General features: G+C 32.2%; 1 protein-coding gene across 1 annotated transcript; it reads left to right on the top strand.

The window, feature by feature from the left end:
- The first annotated feature begins 15,696 nt into the window (after positions 1-15,696).
- On the top strand, positions 15,697-25,257 carry LOTGIDRAFT_190915 (hypothetical protein). The gene is made up of 12 exons (XM_009058820.1): positions 15,697-15,867; positions 17,346-17,463; positions 18,127-18,205; positions 18,808-18,920; positions 19,623-19,822; positions 20,346-20,499; positions 20,912-21,030; positions 21,873-21,949; positions 22,468-22,534; positions 23,162-23,308; positions 24,089-24,243; positions 25,047-25,257. The coding sequence occupies exons 1-12, from the start codon at positions 15,715-15,717 to the stop codon at positions 25,147-25,149; spliced, it is 1,485 nt and encodes a 494-aa protein (XP_009057068.1). The 5' UTR covers positions 15,697-15,714; the 3' UTR covers positions 25,150-25,257.

Raw genomic sequence — 25,257 nt, 5'->3', positions numbered from 1 at the left:
ATTTCCATGTTAGAACCATACAGACAAGATGACTTTCCATGGTAACCCTGTAATATGCATCACTGGCAACAGGAAATCAGATGGTCGCAAGTGATACAGGTCTTTATTCAGTGACCATTGTAATCTAAAAAGATTTATTCTAAGGTCGCGTACTGTAGACAGTCGTTTTAACCAATCACAGCATGTCATTTTGATTCTGTGTCTATGAACTGTGAGATAGCGAAACCCAAAGTAAAGCGATATGACCTATGAGATCGTGACACTGCTGATACTAGCTTGTAAAAGTGATTTTGATTGGCGGGGCAGTGGCAAGTGAGTGTCTGCTATAAACAGCGTGAAACATCATGAGTATGTTACCTTGGTATATAAGTATATCTTGTAAGATTACAATGGCGATCAACAAAAAATAATATAAAACCAAACAAAATCGTCATCGTATTTTAATTTGATAGGGCCATATCAAGCCTTGTTATTGATTTGCTGGACATTGAGATATATTCTATATATATTCTCTTATTGATTAAATTATACTTATACCTTAATGTTAATAATCACTTCTATTGAGTATTGTTATTTATGCCCTACTGAACAAGGTAACATGTGTTCAAGTATACTCATAATAATATTTTAATGACATTTTACATCGTATTTTGTGCAACTTATTGGCCTAGCAAAGCATTAAACGTATTAAACTGCATCATGAAAGTTCATTTAGAGTCTGAAATCAAACTCATCAATATAGTTGCTTAAGCAAATATTGAGACAAAGTATTTTATATTCCTATAAAGAACCTTATGAAACCATTCTAGGTAAAGACAAGTAGCAATATTAAGAAGTAAATCATCTAAGTTTATTGATAACTGAAATACTATTAAAACTACATCTACTTTGTCAAATAAGATCTAAGAATGCTACATAAAATAAAGTTTAATATTTTATATATTGATGCTTAATGCATCATGAGAAAACTGATTATATCTATAGAATAAGTAGGTCACTAGAGGAAATATGTATTATATTAGACAGAAACAAAGTGGGATTACATCTTAATTATGACTTTCGCTTCCTTCTCAAGCTAAGAACAAATTCTGATTCCACCACCAGTGCTTCTACAGTTGGCCTGGAGTTTACTTTCAATCCTTATCATCATTAATTTATCTCTAGCCTTACACCCTTACAAACCTCTCTAGAACTTTCTCTTTCAATAACCAAACTTTCATCAATTTGTACCATTCCAATTTTCAGTCAGATGTCTGTGGTTCCTGCAATTCCACTGAAATTAAGTGATTGATGACGTCACCAATAGCAAAATATACTTCAGATGAGGCCCTTTGCAATTAGTTAAGTCATAAAACACTTTTTTTTGTGGAATGGCAGGAACAAGCCAGCCATCTGACTGAAAATTGGAATGGTACAAATTGATGCCATCAGTGTCACTGTCCTCCGATACACATAGAAAATTTAGAAAACCACTTGATATACTTAATACTAAACCAAGGTATGAAATATGAAAAAAATAAACAGGACTGTGTGGCATTTCCGGGGTTTGATTTGGAATTTGAATATTGTGTAATTAGTCTTCAGAACTACTAAAACTTTACCAAAATGGCATAATTCCCCAAAATATTTCATCTTTATTTTTTTTGTTCACAAACTTATCTTCTTTCTGAAATTTGGGGTATTCGAAAGCTGAATGTCTTGTTGATATAGTTTCTGACACCAAGACATCTTCTGTCACAACTGGGCAAAGAAGAAGTGAGACAGGATGATTGAGTCTACTGTATATACACATGACATCATCAACCGATATTCAAAATAAAAAACTTTCTTAACATGACTCGTTAAGATAATTTACAAACATAAATAATTATGGATACAGTGAGCTGTTAAAATTATCATTGATTAGTTTAGCCGGACAAATTCAATTTCGAAGACAAAGGTATGATTTACTCTCTGAAATGCCACACCTGGACTCCGTTTCTCAAAATATCGTAGATTAACGAATGAGCGTAAACGTTATATCTCAATGATTTGATAACGTAAAAAATAACGTTTCTTCTTCACTTAACGTGTAAGTTTAGTCGTACGGACTTTTGAGAAACGGGGTCCTGTCCTGTTAAGGCTAATAATAATTTGTGAAAGTAAATAATAAACCTACCTGATATTAGAAAGTTTGACAAACCAAGAGGATACCAGTAAGGATCAATAACTCACACTAAATTATTCTAGACTCCATTTCATTTTAAAACCTTTAATTTCTCATCTGTAAAATAATAGAGAATTATTGATTACTGCTAATCAGTTTTAAAACTTGGCTTAAAACAAAGTAGAAAGAATAATTACAGTATATTACAATGACTACCGTATATTATCATTAGAAAATAAGAACACTATAGGGAAATGGAATCTACTCCTTTCTTTAATTTTAGTAATTCACATACAGGAATCTTTATCAAGCTCAAAATAAAAACTCTAATATACTATCTACTTCTAAATGTCTAAATTATATCTTATATAATGTTCAGTAAAATTGAAAGAGAAAAAGAAACATTTTCTTGTCTTTCTTAGTGTATGAAGAACAGTTAAAGTTTTCTGGCTTAGTTATCAAGACCATTTGTGGCTTTATTTGATTCATTCCAGATGCCTGTGGTTCCTGTAGAAAACCAGAAACTATCACTATCCCAAAAGCTGTTAAAAAGATCTAAGGGCATTTGTACAATAGCTATGTCATAAACATTTAGTTTTAGAGGAATTGAAAGAAGCACAGATAGATTGGAAAAATCAGAGTCCTTGCTATACATGTATAAATGTATAACATCTAAAAAGACTTCTTTTGTGTGGATTTTAGTAGAGGTTGTTCAAATTGAACTCTATCAGCTGATAAGGAAATATATGTATAGAAATGACTTTCTCCCAGATAACAAGTTCATGACAATTGATTGATAGACAAGGAAATGTTATAATATTATCATACAAGTGATAATTGATAAATATAACTCTAATTTTACATAAACTAAGATATAATTTAGTTATCAACGGATATGGACAATTATGCTGCATGAACACGAACAGTCTTTGTTAACAATTCTTGTAAGAGTTAAAGAGTAAAAACTCATGTGTGCCTTCGCTTCCACGACAAGATTATTGCATTGCAGACATGATTTCTAGTATCAACCTAGTTTGTTATTTGCCATCAATTGTTTTATTGTCAGCAAGACAGACTGTTGTCATCCGTCATAATTGAGTCCTGTATGGTTATGAAACAATTCCCTTTGTAAAAGCGAAGTAAAAAAAAAACTTTTGTTTAAGCACATCAGAATGTGAAGAGAGGGGGTACTTGAATAATTTCTCACCATTTTTAAGATTGTGAGAAATATCTGACTATTTTAATATAGCCACTTTAAGCAAGAGACAATATGAAAAGAGTGTGAAGAAGAAATGATAAGTACAATGTGATAGAGTTTAATCTCTACCTGCCTCCACTGTCTAATCTATCTATTATATAACCCATATCATATCAATAGTCACTGTATAATCTTCATAGTGTCATATCACCTTATATAAATAGCCTTGACATAAATATCTCCTTATTTTTACTTATTGACCCCATTTTTATCCTTGGGAGGCTTAAAGAGATTGTAAAGAGTAAACCTTTTAAATCTGTTTTGGACACTGATAGCATTGACTTGCACCATTCAAATTTTCAGACAGATCTTTGTCAGTCTTCAGGTGCAAATTTCACCAAACCTAATAGTTTTATGAAGTCACTATCACAAATCATTAATTTAGTCAAACCCCCTTAGATTTTAACATATTCTTTAGAAAACCTCTTAACAATCTCTCTCTATAGAAAAAACATTTAACTTGTACGTCTCAATTTTCTGCTGAATTTGGGACGAGTTAACAAAGTTGTGTTACATATTAATGAGCTAAATTTTGTGAGGAAGTTGAATTAATTAGGCTTTTAATACTCCATCTTTATTTTAACTGCTAAGACATTTTTAACATTCACAGGGAATCTGTTAATAGTCCCATTCAAGTGAAGGTGAGAATAGACAATGTACAGTGTTCAGTGTGGTGTGTGGTGAGGGATTATTGTTATAGTAGAAAAGAGAAGAAATGAACACACGATGTATGGGTCCACACACGATGCGTACATGGTTCGCTTCTAGTGTTTTCTACTGTATCAATACTCCTGCGCTGTACACCACACAGGACACCATACACGGTCAATATGCACCTTTACTCACACTCAACCTATTGTGCACAGTATTAACACAGAGTATAGTATTCTAGTTTAATGAACAAGGTCTAAGTAAGGTAAATCAATAAAACAATTGCTTCCTACCATATATTTATCCTAACACAAGATAACTTCCAAAGATTATCAATTAGTTAACACAAATAACAAATTACCATGAAGCTATATGAACAGCATTAGAATCCACAATATATCTTCACTATCAATCTTGAAACACTTGTACAATTTTTAAACCATAAATCCATTTACAACCTACCTATAACATCTTCAGTCAGAGTAATAACATGTCTGTTAAAGGAAGTGACCCCACAGCAAATACCCCCAGGCTGTTGATATATCCTAGATTAAACCTCTACCCGAGCCCCAGGTGTTAGCTTAATCCTTCAATTATTTCAATGCATCAGTAACCTAAGTAATAGTACTAATATACTAAGAAATTTTCACACCACAAATTGAACACATAATTCAAAGGGACCGATTCACCATTTTCGGGTGATTATTGTGGTCTTGAGTACCTGTAAATAATCTTCAGAATATCTCGAACTAGGAATTTCACTTTTTATTTTAGAATCTCAAGACGAAACGCGACATCTGTTAAACTTTCAAACACAGAAAATTCTGGACACACATGGATTTAAACACTGTTACTGGATAGCTTAAAAATCCCTGTTTCTGAGACTAAGCTACAGTAGGTTAAACAGATGGTGAATCTGTCCCTTTAAATAGGAGTACAGGTGACAATCTTATTGGTATATTTTACATCTATATATATATACATAATAAAAACACAGTTAAAATTTAACATTATTATATTATAACTATATTTTTTGGTGACAGGTTTATAAGCTTAATATCAGTTCAAGCTTATTGTGAGAAAAAAAATTTCAAAATTGCCAAATCTTTAAAAAGTTGTCAGCAAAAAAAATCAGTAACAGCAAATTCTTGCTCCACTGACATGAATAGAAAAAGGAAGAGAAACATTTAAATATCACTCAGCCATTGATAAATCTATGTCCACAGACGGATCTGATTCTTAAAAAAATACTTGTAATTTAGAAGCTGGAATATACAATTTAAATTGACATGTCCTTCAAATTTGGGTCATAAATAAGAGAAAAATCAATATGTTTTAAATATGAAAACAAGAAAAGAAAGAAAGAACTATATTTTACAAGGCTAACAACTTAGGTTCACGAGGATCCGGTCTATACCAGTTAGTCCTTTGGTGGAACCTCTTGGCATTGATCTGTCCCGGATTATCCATACCCATTTACAGCTGTGTTTACTGGAATTATGAGAGAAGATGACTTAGTCAAGGTCATTGTGTTTTCCCCAATCAAGATCAGAACCCACAACCAACCTTTGCTCGATGTAACCAAGCAAATTACATGTAACCAAGCAAATGATGTCAATGGCTGTGCTATAAGCTTATGTATTCTTATAAGATATTGGATGTTTCTATATACATGTGTTCAGTATCAGGTTGTCTAGAAACACCCTACTTTGCTAAATCAAGTGACTGGTTGATTAAAAAGCCAAGCCCGTCATAAAATTTCAAGAAAAATGGTTCAAAATTTTGTGAAAATTATTAAAAATTTCATGATCTTGAATTGTTCAATCTTTTGTGAAAATTTAAAAGGTTAATGCCTGCTTTTTTTCGATTTCCAACTGACAAGCAATCATTAATATGCACAGCCTGTAGTGGTCAATCAGCAAAGTTAAATCATCCATAATGTTGGTCTAATAAACACTACCAACTGTCAATATATAACTAATGAGAATCATTGTCAGCATTTCCTGATATTAAATCTTCAGGAAAATAATTAGAACTCATCCAAACATGGCTGACAAGATCATTAATAACATCAATTGGTAGTAATATACAATTGATTCATAACAATAGGGTGTGTTCTATCACTGGCTCTGAACAACAGGATGTGTTCTATAACTAGTCCTGAACAATACCTAATGTTCTATTGTTCTATAAACCACAGCACTGTCTGTAGTGATTATTGACTGGAGATTAAACTCCTGTAAATGATTTAGTTAATGATAAAGATAGATCTGTAAATATTCTGCATGACAAGCTTCTTATCAATATATATATATATATATATATATATATATAAGAAACCAGGGTTGTCTTCAATTTTTGGTAAAATGAAACACTTTTAATCCATGCATTTTCGAGAGAACAAGTTGTTATTTAATCCATATTTTATAAACATTATTTTAGCATGCTTTCAGCTCAATAGCTTCTTCAGAGATAATAAATAATTTTACATTTCAACAATAAATACAATTCATATATTTGTATATCATTACTCACGGATCCACAAGAGATTTTTTACCTTGACATGTGCACAGGAGACAGAGCTCCTTCTCCAGCATTCCAGATTTTCTGTCTGTGATTTAAGAATACCAGTTCATTATGTAGCTGATGCAATTAACCATTTAGCAAGAACCACAGACATCAGAATGAAAACTGGAATGGTGCAAATTGATTCTTTACATTACATTACAACCTTAGCGCCACTAATTTGAATATGTTCTACTATTAATGAATTTTATAAATACCTAAGTTTTAATTAAATTGGCACACATTTTAATATATAATCAGTTCATCCTACTTTCCTAAATATAAGCTTATTAAATGTAATATATGTAAAAGTGAATGGATATTACCAAATCTAATCAGAATATTTCAAAAAGGGGTGTATAGTAAAAGTAAAAAGATTGACATCACCAGCTGAATATATCAAGTAACTAAAGTATAATGTTAAATAAATTATGTTTCATCCACATCAGACTAGACATGATATCTTTTGTTTTATTCAGTAACTGTTTCATCCCCTAAAATTTGTTACAACTTAAAATTCCTAAAACTGACTCAGCTGTTTTCTATTCAACGAATTGTAAGAATTGGCCATCCCTACCAAAATATGAATAAATTTTGTTTCATCAGACTGCAGATTATCTGTTGTTTTATACTGTACCGGTACCTCCCTACCTAAGATAGGGTCATTATGAACAACTTAGTAACTGGGGCTGGGTATGGATTAATAATTTAAGATAGATTATCAATAACAGAATACAGACACACCAGGCTACCCTATATAGACATACAGTAATAATTGACCAGCTGTTTCCATATTCTACATACTATCACACTTTAGTTTATCTCTATACACCTTCATTTAGTCAATCAGGCCTCAATTAGACCTCAATTAGTCATGCTTATTTACCCCATTTTCAGCAAAAAGCAACTAATTCTGACTACTAGTTCAATAATAATAAACATAACATGGTCATACATAGGGCTTGGTATGGATTACTAAATTGAGATCGATTATCAATGGCAGACTATCAATCAATAATCGATCATTAATTGAAATATTTCAATTGAGAAACCCAGTAAATAGTAAATTAAAAACATGCCAAAATTCTAAATTTCACAGCGATTTTTGCATCATAGAAGTATATTCTTGCTTTGATCGGTTATAATAGTTTATTGTGGGTAAGTTATGTGCTGAAGGGAACCTATGTGGAAGAGATTAATACTTGTTAACGGGTACACTGGAGAAAATTTCACTGACATCTAATAGATTATGAGTTGGTTTGCCCGAAATTTTTGCAGAAATTTCACCTGTATTTCTCTGTTTTGCTGCCTGAAATGATAATATTTCTCCTACGCTATGAGTGGACAAGATTTATCTTATGAATAAATTTAGCCAAAAAGTTTACTTTTAAGAGTCAAAGTTGTCATAGTTTATCTTTATATTCCTATCAAAAACACCATCAGGTGGTAAAATATAGTTCTCATATAGTAAGAATCTTTTATTGGAAGCTTGATTGATTGAATACCATCCTCTAACGAAACAACCAGATTTGCATTTCAATCCTATTGCTATTGGTCATAATTTCAAACTGCAAAGTATCAGTATCAGAAAATGTTGATGACATCCTGTAACTATTTAGTGGACTAATCCCTTTAAAGCCCTCATCAAAATAAATCCCCCTGGTAAAAGTAGATAAACTAAGATAAGTTTCAAACATCTATTGTATTATTAAGTGAAGGAAATCACCACAAATACGATAACAATTTTATATTTTTATGTATGACATAAACATCGACCATGAACACAAAGTCCCTTAAAGTACGACAAAAAAATGGATCCTGGGCCTGCTGTAAGTATGAACCAACCTCTGTACAGTACTACAGTCAGGTAGACCTTCAACCAAAACAAAATAAAATCTGGTTTCTGTGACCTAGTAAAATGACAAGTGAGTTAAATAACCATATTTGAAGGTTAAAAGGTAAAGTTGTAGTGTACAATGACCTTAAAACCTTCACTCATGTCATTTATTATAGAGTTATTATAACTCACACATTGGTTTAGCTTAAAGATGGCTTTTCCTTATCAATGTATCTGTATCTCTGTCTAAGAACATGTTCTTTGATTTAAAAACTTTAAAGCAATTCCATGTTCAGTTATTTTGCTTAATTTGATTAGCTCAAATGAAAATGTAAAAATATGCAAATAATGTAAAAATATTAACTAATGGTTCTACAGCAATGCCAGATCTATAAGCTTATCTCAGATAAAATTAGTAGAATTCTAGCCCCCAATTTATAAAATATAACCTTATCAAGAAAATGAACCTAACATTATAATTAACTGTCAAGTTAAACCATGCATACACTTGCTGACTCTACATGAAAAATACACCACCCACACACCATCTACTAGATACCCCACTTACACTCCATTTACTAAGTCAATTTTCAAAATCATCAATCCAAATCTACCCTCAGGGTAATAGTCCAAGACTGTTTTGACTGAGAGATAATGTTATAAAATATCTAAGTTTATATATGTCAATCTTGTTTTTTGTGTTTAATTTCTATTTATAATGCCGCCTATTATCTGATTAGTACTAAACATTAAACACAAACAAACAATTTTTGCTCTGTTGATTCTCCAAAAGGAATGCAGAGATAGTAAGCTTGATTTAGACAACACCCATAATTTGCCATAAATTATGACAAAGAGTCACCAGCTACTTCTTTCATAAATAAGCATTCTAACATTTTCCTTATCTGTACCACAATCAATAAGGAATACTAGTATGCCTAATAAGTTCACCATACTCACAACTAACAAAAACTAAAAGATTGGCAATTCAACAGTGCTACAGTACTGATTGCAGGTAGAAGAAATATTTGAATCCCAGTGCATCTGCTACACAACTCTCAAAATAAAAAATATGAAGTACTGGTATCTAGACATAATTCCAAACTTTAGAAAAATGGCTTCTGTTTCATATAGCAGTAGGCCTAGTGAGTAAATTCAAAAAAAAATTTCAAAATAAAACAAACTTAGATGGCAATGATATGCTGTGAAAGTTGAAAAATCCTCTTAAACTCTTATAATATTCTATTCAGTTACTGCAGTCTACATAATCTAACATTTTCATCAACTGATACTACAGTGCAATTTGTGGTGCAAGTTCTGCTTTGTAATGAATTTTTAGAAAAAAGTTAAAGAAAGACATGTGTTATTCACATCAAAATAACAAAGAGATTTAAATATATGCTACGCTGCATTCATGTGTATATTTCAATACTGACTCATACCCTAAAGTTATATCACTCACTGGGTGTAAAATGCCCTGAAATAATGCCCACGGCTATTACTTTATGACAAAAAAAAAACATTATCATAAGATAGAAGCAGTTGATAAAAAGTAGCCAAGGCTGTAAAATCTATTCTGAATGTCTTTGAAATAGAAAATTACAATTCATTTTCTTTTAGTAATAATAAATAACCAATACAGGCAAGGAGACCTTCTTCACCAACCCCAAAATCACTCCCTGACTTTGACAGATCAGTCATACACATCAAGCCTATTATATAATAAAGGGGCCAGATGTTTTGCCATTTAAACGCTTACTTGAAATCAAAATACGGTGATACAAAGGACAACTGATACATGAATCAATATTCAGCCATAAATTTAGGTCTGACTTGCCTAAATCCACACAGGTTCATTTTGAAATAGGTTACACTTGAGCCGGTTCCATTTTGGTTTTCACCATTCCTGAAAAATGGGGGACAAATTCCATTCCGAAATCTGATCCAATTCTTCATCTCCAAAATGAAAATAGAGCGGTTATTAGTGCCGATTATTCAAAAAGATCATTTCATTCGCTAATATGAACATCACTTACCAATTTGTTTAATCAAATAAGTAGTAAATTAATCCAAACTGCGGCCGGGTATCTTCCGTTCATATGAAGAGAATACAGTCAATGAACTCTGATTCATATCGAGGCTACAAAGGGCGAGTAACTCAATCTTGACTTTTTTTTTGTTGCAATAAACTACAGTTTTCGAATGCATATCATACTTAGCAGTCTTTATTTTTGATTTGTGGATTTCCACTTTATAAGGAAAATAAATCATATAATGAAATTACTGAAAGAGAATTATTATTGCACAATTGATTAATGAGAAAAAACTGTACAAAATTTAGAGTACATTTTTCTTTTCAGAAGAATATCCTCTTTGTTCCGAATGAAATCAATCTCGCGAGAAAACGTTTTCAGTCGTAAACACACAAAATGTCGTCTCTTTTCAAGAAACCGAAGAGAAACTTTAGAAAAAAGATTTCAGAGCACAGTTCTGATGATGAAAACAGTGAATCAATTGGCATAAAGAAGGAAAACATTCCTTTTCTTGATGATAACGATGACTCCTCAATGGACGTCGACGAACCACCAAAAATCACCCCCTCAAACGGATCGAAAAAGGAAAAGAAAAAGAAACGCGCTAAGGAGAAGGAAAAATCCTTGCCAGTTTCTTCTGCTCCAGCTTTAAGCTTTGACCATGATGAAGAAGGTATGAGGGAAGAATCTGAATTATGGTGGTGTAAATATCTTAGTGGTCTGCATAGGATATTTCGACCCGGTTTCCCCATGTTAGCAATGCAGGTTGCCATTATTGGATGGTAGTTGGAAAAACATCTGTCGAGTCGTTCGGATGGGACAATAAACCTTTGCTACAGACTGTGCTAGTTAACAATCCCTTGACAGTTAGAAATCGAAAAAGAGCAGGCACATGCCTCTGTCTAGGCAAAGTTTCCCTCATTGTCATTGCACACTGTATGGTGTTGCATGTCTACATGAATACCACTACCTGTCAACTTGTCCACATGTCAACTAGTCGACAAAATTTTATTGGTTAACTCTTCACAAAAGTTAATTCGTCTACAATATTTGCCTTGTCAACTCGTCAACATAAATAATATGATGGGGAAAGTGTCTTCATTATTACAAACTTAATCATAAAAGACTTTTGATTAAGAGGAGACAAAACAATTGAATATTGGTCTATTTGATTTGACATTCAACGCTTTATAACGATAGCTTGACTCATATATATATATTTATAAATCATGTTATAGATTTTATACAACACTTTATTACAGATCGCTTAATTTATCTTCATCTTTTTTCAGAACCAGTAGGCTTAATAAATTTTTTTTTGTTCCAAGTATATTGGAACCAGTAGGCTTAATAAATTTTTTTTGTTCCAAGTATATTGAAGCAATTGAATAAACTAATTGAGAGATTAGGGGACTAAAAAAACAAGATAGGCTACTGATAATTTGTCACTCATTTGATTACTCATAATCAGTATTGAAAAAAGGAGGTTATGTTACTATAAATAGATAGTATCACAGCAAGTGTTTGTCTCCTACTGATTGGACTATTGAAAGACGCAATTTTCCTCATTTAATTTTGGATTAAAATGGTTTACTGGTAGATCTAATCTTATTCTTAAAATTTTGACTGTGAAAAATCCTATTTCTGATCTCCGATAATTGAATGATCTAGACATTTTTGATCGTTTGATCGGTATGAAATCGAAACCATCTGCCCTACTCCTAGATTATCTTGACATGATTAAATTAGATATCTCACAATCGCCAGAAATTGTAGCTATGTTGCATGTTGTTACTAATTAAACCATCTTGATGCTGAAAGTAGATTGTGAAAGTGGATTTGTGCAGTAGTCAGATTGATTAAACTCCTTTCAATAATATAGAATTAGGCCTAACTCACTGATATTATTGACCTAGAAGGAGTATATCCATGATAACTTGTGTTCTTAATGTTTACTTTCCTGCTTCTATATGTCTTACAAAGATTATAATTCATAGAATTTAGAAATAAAAGTTTAGAGTCTTATTGATTATAAATTCCCGTAGGAATGTTTCACTGGTGTCCATTTGCTTGGTAATAACAAAATTCAATCAAATGTGTTAAAAATCAGCCAACTGTAAAAGTCCTTAAAATTTATTTTTTTAGCTGACACAGAAATATTCAAAGTCAAGAAATCGAATCAGAGCCGCAGATTAGCGAAACAGTTAAAGAAGGAAAAAGTTGACACAAACATTGTTATAAAGGAAGAAAAGAAACCAAGAGAAAAAGAATCCAGTGATGAGAATACAGAAGATGTTCTCAGAGAAAAGGCTGATGAAAAGCTCAGGGTAACTTTCAAATCTTAACAAAAATAACACTGGTTCTCAAAACATCTATCAATCAACTTTCTTTTATTGGGGTTCTAACTGTATAATACTACACTTACTATAATCAAATGAAAAAATGTTGAAAAGACAATTTGCAGAAGTTACTATTCGCTTTTAAGTACGGTACATTTTTGAAGTTTTGTCTTTTCCCCACTTTGGTAAGAAAATGTGCTTAAGATAACATATTCTGAAACAAATCCAGCATAGAATTTCCAGAGCCAATTGAATAATTAGAATATGTGATGGTACTTCTCTTAGGAAGATTCCACTATATACAACTTATACTCTCAATTTTACCATGCTATGAATGAGATTTTGATTTGCTGAATTGTCTTGTTTGTACAAATTTCATTATAAAACGAATACTGTAAGTGGACTATTTGAAGATTCTGTAATTGTTGTAAGATGTCTCTGCTATCTATATATTTCAGCAACTACGAGAAGAGTTGAGGACTATGAATGGAGATGATGCTGAGAATCTAGAAGGAAGTGATGAAGAAGATGGACAACATACTTTTAGAAAAATGTTGGCCAGTATGTAGTCGTTTCTTTCTATTGTCGATCAAGGGCCTTTTTCTCCAAAACGTATATTAGTAAATCCGGATTTTAAGAAAAAAAATTCAATTTAAAATCAATTTTAGTTATTGACCAATCAGATGACCCGAACACCAACATCATCTAAGGTTAAGTTTTCAATAATAAGCCCCCAGGCTATACATTTTTAGAAAATACATATACACAAGTAAGTACATGTGTATGAGATGGACAAGTTATGCTGAAAGTGAGATACTAGAGGAAACTTTCAATGAAACTTTCATTTTTCGTGAATTTCAAATGGAATATATATGATTTCTAGGAGGAGAGATACCTGATGCTAAAACAATACATATGATACGGAAACAGAGGATGCAGGCTAGAAACGATGATTTCTTACCTCTTGATGAAGAGGAGACAGCCACAGAGAAGAAAAAAGAATCAAGACTTGTCAGGTAGGTTTCATTTATTCTATTTTTAGGTATTACATATCACTTAAAGATCATAAGTATCTCTGGTTTCATAGAGATGATGAATATGATTAATGATGAACATGATTAATGATGAACATGATTAATGATGAACATGACTAATGATGAACATGACTATTGATGAACATGATTAAAGATGAACATGATTAATGATGAACATGGTTAAAGATGAACATGATTAAGTGATTAAAGATGAACATGATTAAAGATGAACATGATTAAAGATGAACATGAATATATTCTATAGAGATGATGAACATGATCGAAGTGATGATGAAGAAGAAGAGAGAGTTGATTTCAGTATAAATAATGCTGCTAGAGAAAGACAGAAGATGAGAGATGAATTCTTGGCAGCTGAACATGGTGAGGATTTACACAATCTAATTGAAATAACATTACCATTTTGTTTTCTGATAGTAATCCATTATAATCTGCATTTTGTGATACAAGAAAATCCCCATAGTTTTTCAGTCTTTACACCAGGCAACACCTTTCAAAATAGCTATCAGAGGGTGGGATTGAGGCATAGTTTTCAGTCTAACAAGAAAGGTGGTTACTGAGTCAAAACATAAGTAAAATTCGCAATACCTATACATTGTACATCTGAACTCATTATTGATGAAGATATTCCTGCAACAATTGTTATTTTTATGGATATATTATGGTTATGATAACTTTCATGTACATGGTATGTTGTTGTGATGAAAATATTTTTGATGTGTGATCTGAAATATTTACTCACTATGATTGAAATACTTCCTCGAGTGAAAAGTTTTTAGCTGCTTCTAATGTTTTTCGCTAAATTGTTGCTTTGGATTTTTAGTTTCGTTTTGCGGTTTGGATCGTTAGTACTTGATTTATTTATTGTTATCATAAATTCTTTGTACATGACATGTGATATTGTTAATGTTTTATTTACAGGAAGTGATGAAGAGAGTGATCATGATAGAGAATGGGAAGCACAACAGATTAGGAAAGCTGCGTTGATGCCGGGACAGGAAACGATACAATATGATCATCAGAGTAATTCTAACTCCTATACTGATAATATAGAGAATTATAATAGTAATAATCCACAACCTGGTTCTAATGTATCATCTATTGTTACAGCTTCCTTTAAACCATTTAAATCTCTAGCTAGATCTAGTGACGTTTCTAATATTACTATAGAATCTGTTAGAAAGAGACTTCAAGATAGGTTAGTATGCTCTGTTTTGGCCCAACAGATCTGACCTTACCCATTGCTTGGACGTGATATACACATGGGATGTCGACACATCTAGGGCCATCACAAAATGTTAATATTGTCTATATCTCATCTGTATATCACAACCTAGGAATGGGTAGAGCCAGATATGGTGGCCTAGCTCTATTTTAGACTGGTTGGGGCCTTACACACCAGATAAAGGGTGTCCTAAACAAAAGTTCATCTCCCTTTGTTCTTATATAGTCTAAGATGTTCTTGAACATTCATGGAGTACTAATAAATTGTGTGTAGGTGCAGAATTGTAGAACACTTAACCACTCATCTTCTCTCACTATACCCTCGGTTCCCAACCTGGGGGTTTAGTGAGAGGGTGTGGTACTGGGGTGTCAGGGGCGTGGCCAACTCGTGTAAGAGAAAACCACCTTAGTTGAGACAGTACATGATGGAAATGTGGATGATACAAATTTTGATGGTGAAAGAAGTTGAAATGATTGCTCCAGGGGTGTGGAGGCCGAAACAGTTTGGGAATCACTGCACTAGACCAATAAGGTACAGGACAGTGGATAACTGTTCCTGTTTCTGTTTTTAGAATGAGTGAATTAGATACAGTTTATCGTGGACATAAAATGGAATATGACAGACTACAAACAGAAGTGGAAGATGGAGAGAAGGAGATTGAGGACTGTCAAGATAAAATACCACAATTAGAAAAACAATATAAATTCTACCAGGAAATACGAGGGTATGTTCGTGACTTGGTCGAATGTCTCAATGAAAAGGTGGGTGATTATTATTATCAGATTTTAATTGGAAAGATTTGGTTGAGTTGAATTATTGGGTATCGATTTACCATTGAAAATGAGAATGAGAATTGTAGAATGCCAATCTCCTTTAAATCTGAGATGGAATTGGTATCAAAATGTAGCTGATGATGCCAGGAAACCAAATATGCTAATAGCTCTACATACACCAAATGCTACTTAATACCTGGTTTGATGTGTGGGGGAATATATTACAGCTTTGTTTCAGCTGAATGGCGTGTGTTCTCCTTCAATTGATGAAGATATCTACTCTCTCAGAAGAGGAAACCTATAAGACATCTATAGACTGTAACAAGCTCTTCTCTTCCAGAATTGTGAACTTTACTAAGTTATCTGTATTATACAAAAATACTGACAGTATATAATCAATGCTTTCTTTTTTATGTAAAATGTTTTGTAGTTTTCTTCTGCAGTTAAAGATGGGTTTCCTTATGTTTTTAGTGTTAAATTATGCAAACTGTTTGAATGAATTATCATGTATTCTTAATCATATCATTATGGTCTTATTGCATATAATTAAGAATTTTAATCAATCATATATGCCCATGTATTTACAGTCTGGATAAGCAAAAAAAAAAATTTTGACCTTTCTTGATCGGTCACTCATTAGAATTCTACTGGTTATTCTCTTCTAATTTAGCTAATTATGAATTAATTTTGAACGTGGGAGACAAACTGATATTTTTCCAAGTCATCAGAACACCTCTACTTTCTATTCATATAAGTATTAGCATTTTCATTTTCTTAAATGAAAATAAGGGAACCCATCTTTAAGGTTGCTGTGATTTTATTAAAATATAACAAACTGTGTAATATGCTAAAACCAAAGTAGAGCAATATGACAGCCTCTTTTCAGATTCGCTATCCCATTAAAATCGTCATTGCTTTAAAGGAACAGGTTATAAATGTCGAGCTTTGATTGAAAAATAAACGTCATTAGAACTGAACTGTGGTAGATAACTTGTTAGATCACATTGGAGCTGAAATATATCACAAAACCAAAAAGGAAACAAGATTGTTATCTCATTTGTATAGATTGAGGTTAATAAATCTATTGTCAATTGGGAGATGTAAGACTTCGGGAAATGGAAATGGGTTGCAGATTCATTTCTTTTATGGCTAAGAAATACGAAAAACTGCACTGTCTACGCTTCTTTAGAGTTCCAGAAATGAATTCAATGGTCACTTTCATCAATTCATTAACCTTGTATTGAATTATTGTTTAAAACACTAAGTGAAATAGCCATGTTGGATTTTTCTCTTACAGCCATTTTATGGTCAATCAACACCGTTCTGAAACAAAATTAAAAGATTTTAGAAATGATAAAAAAGGGACCATAAATTTAAATACACAAATTTATGTCACTATATTTTTTGTTGCAACCATTTTGGAACTAAATTAAAGAATATTTTTGTTTTGTATTTCGCTTGTTTAGGTTCCAGTAATTAACGACTTTGAGAACAGAATGAAGACAATGTTACGCCAGCAAGCTGACCTACTTATTCAGAGACGCCAACAAGATGTTCGTGATCAGTGTCAAGATTATATGACAAGTCGGTATTTATTGACGTCACAATACCATGACATGTCCACATTTCGCCATGTCTGATTTTTTGTCACAGAAAATGTTTTACATGTAATTCTAATTTTTCAGAAACCTTTTATCATTATTATTATTAATAGTCTATTGAGTGTCTGGGTGTTATTTAGTTTTGAAAGATATTGTTAATATTATCAGTGTAAAAACTGCATTTGAAGCCAAAATAGATTTCTCTGAGTTGACAAGTATTATTTCAGAATAAAATCATTCCCATTGTTTTGAAATATTTGATTCTTCAGCAAGGTTCAGAGTTGAATTAGGTGTTTCCGGCATAGTACAAATGTCATTTTTTATGACATTGCTTTAGAGAGGTAGACAAATGCTTCCTCTTGACCCTTTCCACCTAGTAAATGAATGATTTTCTATGTTCAAAACTGTTAATGTGCCTAGTAGATATGCCAATGATGCCTTACTTATTCCATTTACCAATTTTCAAAACCATTCTCAACCTTTTATTGTCAGTTTTTTGTGAAGTTAAATTCTAATTTAGTATCAAACAGAATCTGAAACTGAAAATATTTTCTATTTATTTACTGCGACCAGCTTTGTAAATTTTAATCTTGATATGAAAGTTTGTTTCACTTGATTAATCTGATGTCATTTCTCTTATCTCTAGATAAAAAACATCAGGTTGTCATGGAAACACAGGAAGAATATTCTCGACAAAGGAGAGTAGCAGAGAGAGAGGCTAGAAGGTAAACATTAAAAAAGATTTTTTCGATTGGAATGGATTGGCCAAACCTCTTGGCATTGATTTCCCCCGATCGTCTGTAACCATTTATCATACGAAGAAACACAACTTATTCAAGGTCATCAGACTACCAGGAACCAACTGAGATTTGAACTAAGGACCCCCATTTGTTTGACATAACAAAGCAATGATGTCATGGAAAGATTCCAACTCTCTTACTAAGTGTAATCCTCAAAGAGATGAAGGCTGCAATGTTTGTTTGTTTTTTTCAGTCTTATTAAAAGTTGACCAATCTTTCATTCCATTTTTTATCAGCTTTTATTTTGTATTTAGCCACTTCAGTTAGGGTCTAACGACGGGCCTCTTGAACATTCTTTCATTTGCCAGTCAATCAAAATTCTTCTCTCTGGGTTTTTGTGACGAGAACAAAAGGTGCATTAGATGTTTAATACTTCTCGGAATACAGCCTCTGGCTAAGGTGACTAAATTAAGAATAAAAGCTAATAAAAAATGGAACGAAAGTGTGTTTTTTTTAGTTGATTAAGAATGATAAGAATTATATATACAAAGTTAAAATAATCTTAAAATTTTCATGGTAATTTTCAGATCTCGAAGAAGAAGGAAACGTGAAAATAAGAATTTATCAGGACACCATGATGGATTATCATCCGATGATGAGGAAAACCAATTTGATATTTCACGATTTAATCTGGAGAGAGGTAGAGTTTACTGTTGTTAATATATTAACTGGAAGTAAGAGACTATATAACTATTGTATTTATAGATGATGTATTAGCTGGAAGTGAGAGACTATATAACAATTGTATTCATAGATGATGTATTAGCTGGAAGTAAGAGACTATTTGTATATTGTATTTATAGATGATGTATTAGCTGGTAGTAAGAGACTATATAATTATTGTATTTATAGATGATGTATTAGCTGGTAGTAAGAGACTATTTGTATATTGTATTTATAGATGATGTATTAGCTGGAAGTAAGAGACTATTTGTATATTGTATTTATAGATGATGTATTAGCTGGAAGTAAGAGACTATTTGTATATTGTATTTATAGATGATGTATTAGCTGGAAGTAAGAGACTATTTGTATATTGTATTTATAGATGATGTATTAGCTGGAAGTAAGAGACTATTTGTATATTGTATTTATAGATGATGTATTAGCTGGTAGTAAGAGATTATTTGTATATTGTATTTATAGATGATGTATTAGCTGGAAGTAAGAGACTATATAATTATTGTATTTATAGATGATGTATTAGCTGGAAGTAAGAGACTATATAATTATTGTATTTATAGATGATGTATTAGCTGGTAGTAAGAGACTATTTGTATATTGTATTTATAGATGATGTATTAGCTGGAAGTAAGAGACTATTTGTATATTGTATTTATAGATGATGTATTAGCTGGAAGTAAGAGACTATTTGAAGATGTGGTAGAAGAATTCAGTGAGTTAGATTACGCTAAGAAACAGTTTGAAAGATGGAAGAAACTATATGGTGATACATATCAAGAAGCCTATATCGGTCTTTGTCTACCTAAATTATTAAACCCCTTTATTAGACTATCTTTATTAGATTGGAACCCTTTGAAGGTTTGTGGCAAATTTTGAGTGGCTATTTTTTGTGGACATTTTTTTTTAAAATCAGTGCAAAAAAGAAGCTGAAGATATTTTCTATTGACATGCAAGAGTTACAGTGTTAAAGTCCAATTACAAGCTATTGGACTTAAAAGACAAAGGTGAAAGTTAGACTTAAGGTCAACAATATGAGAGAAATTAATTTAGGAATGAAGGTCATTAGTTATTGATGTATAAATGTAGAGTGTAGTCCGAATGTCTGAACTCTTAAATCTATAATAAAAATCTGTATAAGCAAGACAATTTTGCAATTAAAAATCTTGTCCAAAGAATGGTAAAATCTGGAGTAATGGTTGTATAGTTGTGGACTCCTCCAAAGAGAAGTACCATCAGGTGATTAGAAAAGAGTAAGCATGGTTGTGCGTGACACCCATAACTAATCTATAGGTCAACTTCCTGAGATACAACCAAGTCAGTTCATGTCTGACTAAACAAAACAGTCCAGATGTAGAAGAATATATGACTATATTTATTACAGGAAGTATGTAATGATATAGAAGAGTTTAGTTGGTATAATTCACTAGTATTATATAGTTGTCATAGTAACAATGATATAGTACCAGATCCAGACGATGATGATATAAGATTGTTACCCGCTATAGTTGATAAAATAGTTCTACCAAAATTATCATGTAAGTATACCTGTGGTGGGGCCAGCTTTCTGAGACTGAGGGTACAAATAGAGGGCAGACTGACTCAATGGGGGGACAACTACTGAGGCTGAATTCAAATTTTGGCTACTCTGTGGTGGTGTCATAATTGCAAGTCTCTCATAGAGCGTCTTAGAGAGTTCTCTCAAGAAAATTTTAGAAAAAATGAATTGATTTTGTGCATTCTGACACATATTTTAAAGAAAAAAGGTAGACATTTAAATTTGTTGAAAATAAAGTGGGGATACAATTAGGGGTGAGTTTTCTCAGTTGACGGCGTATATCACCAGTCTGACGATTGTAAATGTAGTAAAACCCTTTGAATGAGATCCTTAGCATATAGTTCTGAACTGTCTAATTAATTTACTCTATGTATATATGTTATGTAATTTAGATATATGTGAGTATATATGGGACCCCCTGTCAACTTCCCAGACATCTCGGCTCGTTAACCTGATACAGAAATTAATTAAAGATTATCCTACTGTCTCAGCTAATAACAAAAATACACAGGTAAATATTTATTATTATTATCTTTCTTTACTAAAAAATTATTCTCAATATTTACATTTCTAATATCACTGCTTTCTTTTAAACAAATTAATCGGGCTTACATGCCTAGACCATAACTAGACTAAAAATATAACTCTAAAATAATTCACTGAATTATCTCTGACAGTCTGAATATTTGCCCTTTTATATAAAATATTTATAAATATTCCATCTTGTAAGTTTTAAAATTGAGTTTTATAATGGTGAACCACTACTGTTGCCATTGTTTCATGATTTAAGAACTGTAGTCGCTCTTGGAAACGGTCCCTACCCTTACTGTTCAACTAGATTTAAAATAAATTTTAAGAGATGAGAACATATAAATCATCTTATTAATTAAGGATAAAGAGCTGACCGCCATAGATTCAACTCTTACTGTATTTCAATCTTCAGACTATAGTTGTGTAAAATAGACCTGATTACAGTAGATTAAAGATACCTTGACAGTTGGAAATCGAAAGAGAGCAGGCTTATGCTGCTGTCCTGGCAAAATTTCCTTCATTGCACCCTGCATGGCGTTGCCCGTCGTCATTAGCCCACATGGTGCAGAAAAGTAGGCCGTAACACTCCATTTATTTCATTTTTTGGTTACAGTGGAGCTGTGTTTTTCTGGTTGCTGATAATCTGGAAACACCTGATATCCGCACACTTTTTACTGGGAACAGAATATTATGTAAAACTACCCACTGGTTTCTGTTTCCTCATGGTTGCGATAGGCAACTATCAAATTGTACAGTAATTAGTATTGACCATCCAGTCGTGTGTCTTGTTTATTTATATTGAAAAATACTTCTATTTTCTAGAATTTGTTAAAATGTATTGCTGATAGAATGAAGAAATGTCTAGATGATGATGTCTTTATGCCTCTTTATCCTAAATCGTAAGTTATTGATATTATCAAGGGGAATACTAAACTAGTTGTAAACTAGTTTATGTGATAGATCATATTAAGTCAAATTTTTGTGTTTGAAGGGAAGCTGTCAATCAAATGTCACATGATAATGAAATTCGTAACCATTTAATTTCGTCTTAATAGAAAATGTAGCATTGGATGAAAAAATGGGTTAGGTTTATAGATTGTTGGTAATATGGAACCATAGCAGGGACGTTTCCTTTTAGTCTTTTATCTCTACTGGCCATCCATAATCTATCAAAATTGTTATACATCATATATTCTCAATCATTATTCAGCCAATCAAAAGATAGAGAAAAGATTTCTTATTTTATGTGGATATTACATGTAACATTATTTAAATCAGTTAACATAAATTTTGACGTATTTTTATGCTCTTGGGCACATTATAAAAGCAAATAGAAGCCGTAAATAGCCCTGATATATATAAAAAGTTAGAAAACATCTTTACAATACCTTGATAGTTTTGTGTTAATCTATTATAGTGTATTGGAGAACCGATCTTCTGGACCAGCTGTTTTCTTTCACCGTCAACTCTGGACTTGTATCAAGGTATGTTCTTCTCTTTTAAAAGCATCCAGTTCCTCAACTACCATATGGACTGATTGAACGATATCTACAGGCCCCCCTCCCTTAGGGATCCCTTAACTACAGGCTGAAAATCTTTAAATCGACCAATGACAGGAATTAAATTGACTTACAGAGGGGTCTCAGAATCACAGGCATCTGTTTCTATCTATAGTTGACTCTCACTATAAAAGTATATATATGAAAGTCGACTATTGAAACAGATGCCTGTGCTCAGAATGTAGGAAAAGGAGAGGTGAGGAAGCAAATTAAAAATCCTCTTGAGAGGACTATTGCTGTCATATCTAGCCTTGTTCTTGTAATAGCAAAGTCTGAAAACTGTCTCGAACTGTTGCCTGTCTTGTCAAATTTTACTTTATTGCTCATAACATCACAATGCAACGTCACCTCAATTAATAGCAGAAACAAGAACCAAATACTTCATTTCATTTCATTTCATTTACATAGCTATCAATGCTCATAATCTTATATTCTGATTTTCTTAAATTTTTGGTTAACAGACAGAAGTATAAAGAATGTGTTTTTTTTCTTTTCGGAAGATGATTTTTTGTTTTTATAACATATATATAGCTCAGTCTGGTATTCTTTCAGTTATTGGGTAATATCTTGTCATGGCAGGGTATATTATCATCACATGTATTACAACAGTTATCACTAGATGGTTTATTAAATAGATATATAGTGCTTGGTTTAAATACATCTTGTTTAACCAAAGAAGCTCTTGAGAAATGTCAAGCAGTAAGTATAGTGGTTTTATCAATTTAATCAATTGAAATTTCACTTGATAAATTTTAGTTGCAAGAAGATCTCCAGTATGTGATGTTATCGCTGACACTTGGCTGAAGCAATGGCTGTTGAATCGGATTTTTTCTTCCCATGAGGAGGATTCCAATCTACCCACAGTTAACAACAACCCAACTCTCTCAAGCCATGTTTTAAGGCAAAAAAAAGTGTGATACATTACTCTTTTAGAGTTTTTACCCACAACCATCTTTATAAAGAAGCACAAGATATATGGATATACTATTTCTGACATTTATTAACTCAACGCTTCACATACTCATACAGGCAGCGTTATCAAGAGAAGATATATGGATATACTATTTCTGACATTTGTTAACTCAACGCTTCACATACTCATACAGGCAGCGTTATCAAGAGAAGATATATAGATATACTATTTCTGACATTTGTTAACTCAACGCTTCACATACTCATACAGGCAGCGTTATCAAGAGAAGATATATGGATATACCATTTCTGACATTTATTAACTCAATGTTTCACATGCTCATACACGCAGTGTTATCAAGAGAAGCTGCGTGTATGAGTATGTGAAACGTTGAGTTAATAAATGTCAGAAATAGTATATCCATATATCTTGATAACGCTGCGTGTATGAGTATGTGAAACGTTGAGTTAATAAATGTCTGAAATAGTATATCTATATATCTTGTGCTTCTTTACCTACTCCTATATCTATATATCTTATAAACAGTAACCATGTTTATGTTCTAGATTATATCAACATTTCCTAAAGAATGGTTCAACGAACTCAACGGAGAATGTACTCTTCCCAAACTAGAGAATCTATGTCGGTATCTCTTACAAACAGCAGAACACCTCCATAAAGGCAGCATCATGGTCCGAGATAGTGAACGTCTGGAAATCAGGTAGGAGTTTTAGAGTTTTTATCATAGATATCTTATAATAAACTAGATAAGACATACAAGGACGTTATACAGAGACCAAATGACGTTATAGAGAGACCAAATGATGTTATACAGAAACCAAATGATGTTATACAGAGACCAAATGACATTATACAGAGACCAAATGACGTTATACAGAGACCAAATGACGTTATACATAGACCAAAATTTGGTCATTTAATGATGTTATACAGAGACCAAATGACGTTATACAGAGACCAAATGACGTTATACATAGACCAAATGATGTTATACAGAGACCAAATGACGTTCTTATATAGACCAAATGACGTTACCGTTCGCCATCATGGAAAGTTCTAATTGGTAGTAGACAATAATGGTGTCTAATGGAACTCTGTGATTTTATACTGTATCAATTATAGGAATTGAGTTAGGCAAATGGAATCTTGTTTCATACTATTAAGAAATAAACAAGAGTACTTGGGTAATAAAAGGCAGGTCTAGTCGTGATATTTAAATGAGGTTATTTCTATCTAGTGGTTTATAAGATATCTATAGTTTTTATCTCTAAACGATAATTGAAAATGAAATTAAGAAAAAGAGAAAGTTGAATTTTTATTTTCATTTATAATATCACAAAATAAAGACAATTGCCTCAGAATCTACATATCTCAATATATTTAAGATTGCAACAGTCTTGTGCTAATCAGGAGTTTATTGTTTTTATGCAGGAACTGCAAAAAGCATTATTTCTTTTATTTCTGATTTTAAACCTCTACTTTCATTTTATTTTCTATTTTTAGAAACCACATCAAACAGATCAGTAAAATGTTGATAATGATCCAGGCCACCAACCATGCTATTTCCTTATCTAATACCTACAGTTTTAAAATAACTCAAGTTTAAGATAGCTGTGAAAAGAAATAGTGCTGACAATTGGACAAATTTCTAATATTGGTTGATTCTTATAGCCCCACATCACTTAAAAATAAATCTTTACCTTTGGAAACCATC

This window comes from Lottia gigantea (assembly GCF_000327385.1).
Source record: "Lottia gigantea unplaced genomic scaffold LOTGIsca_36, whole genome shotgun sequence".
NCBI lineage: Eukaryota > Metazoa > Mollusca > Gastropoda > Lottiidae > Lottia > Lottia gigantea.
Note: the sequence above shows the minus strand (reverse complement) of the source record. Positions and strands in the feature narration are given on the sequence as shown.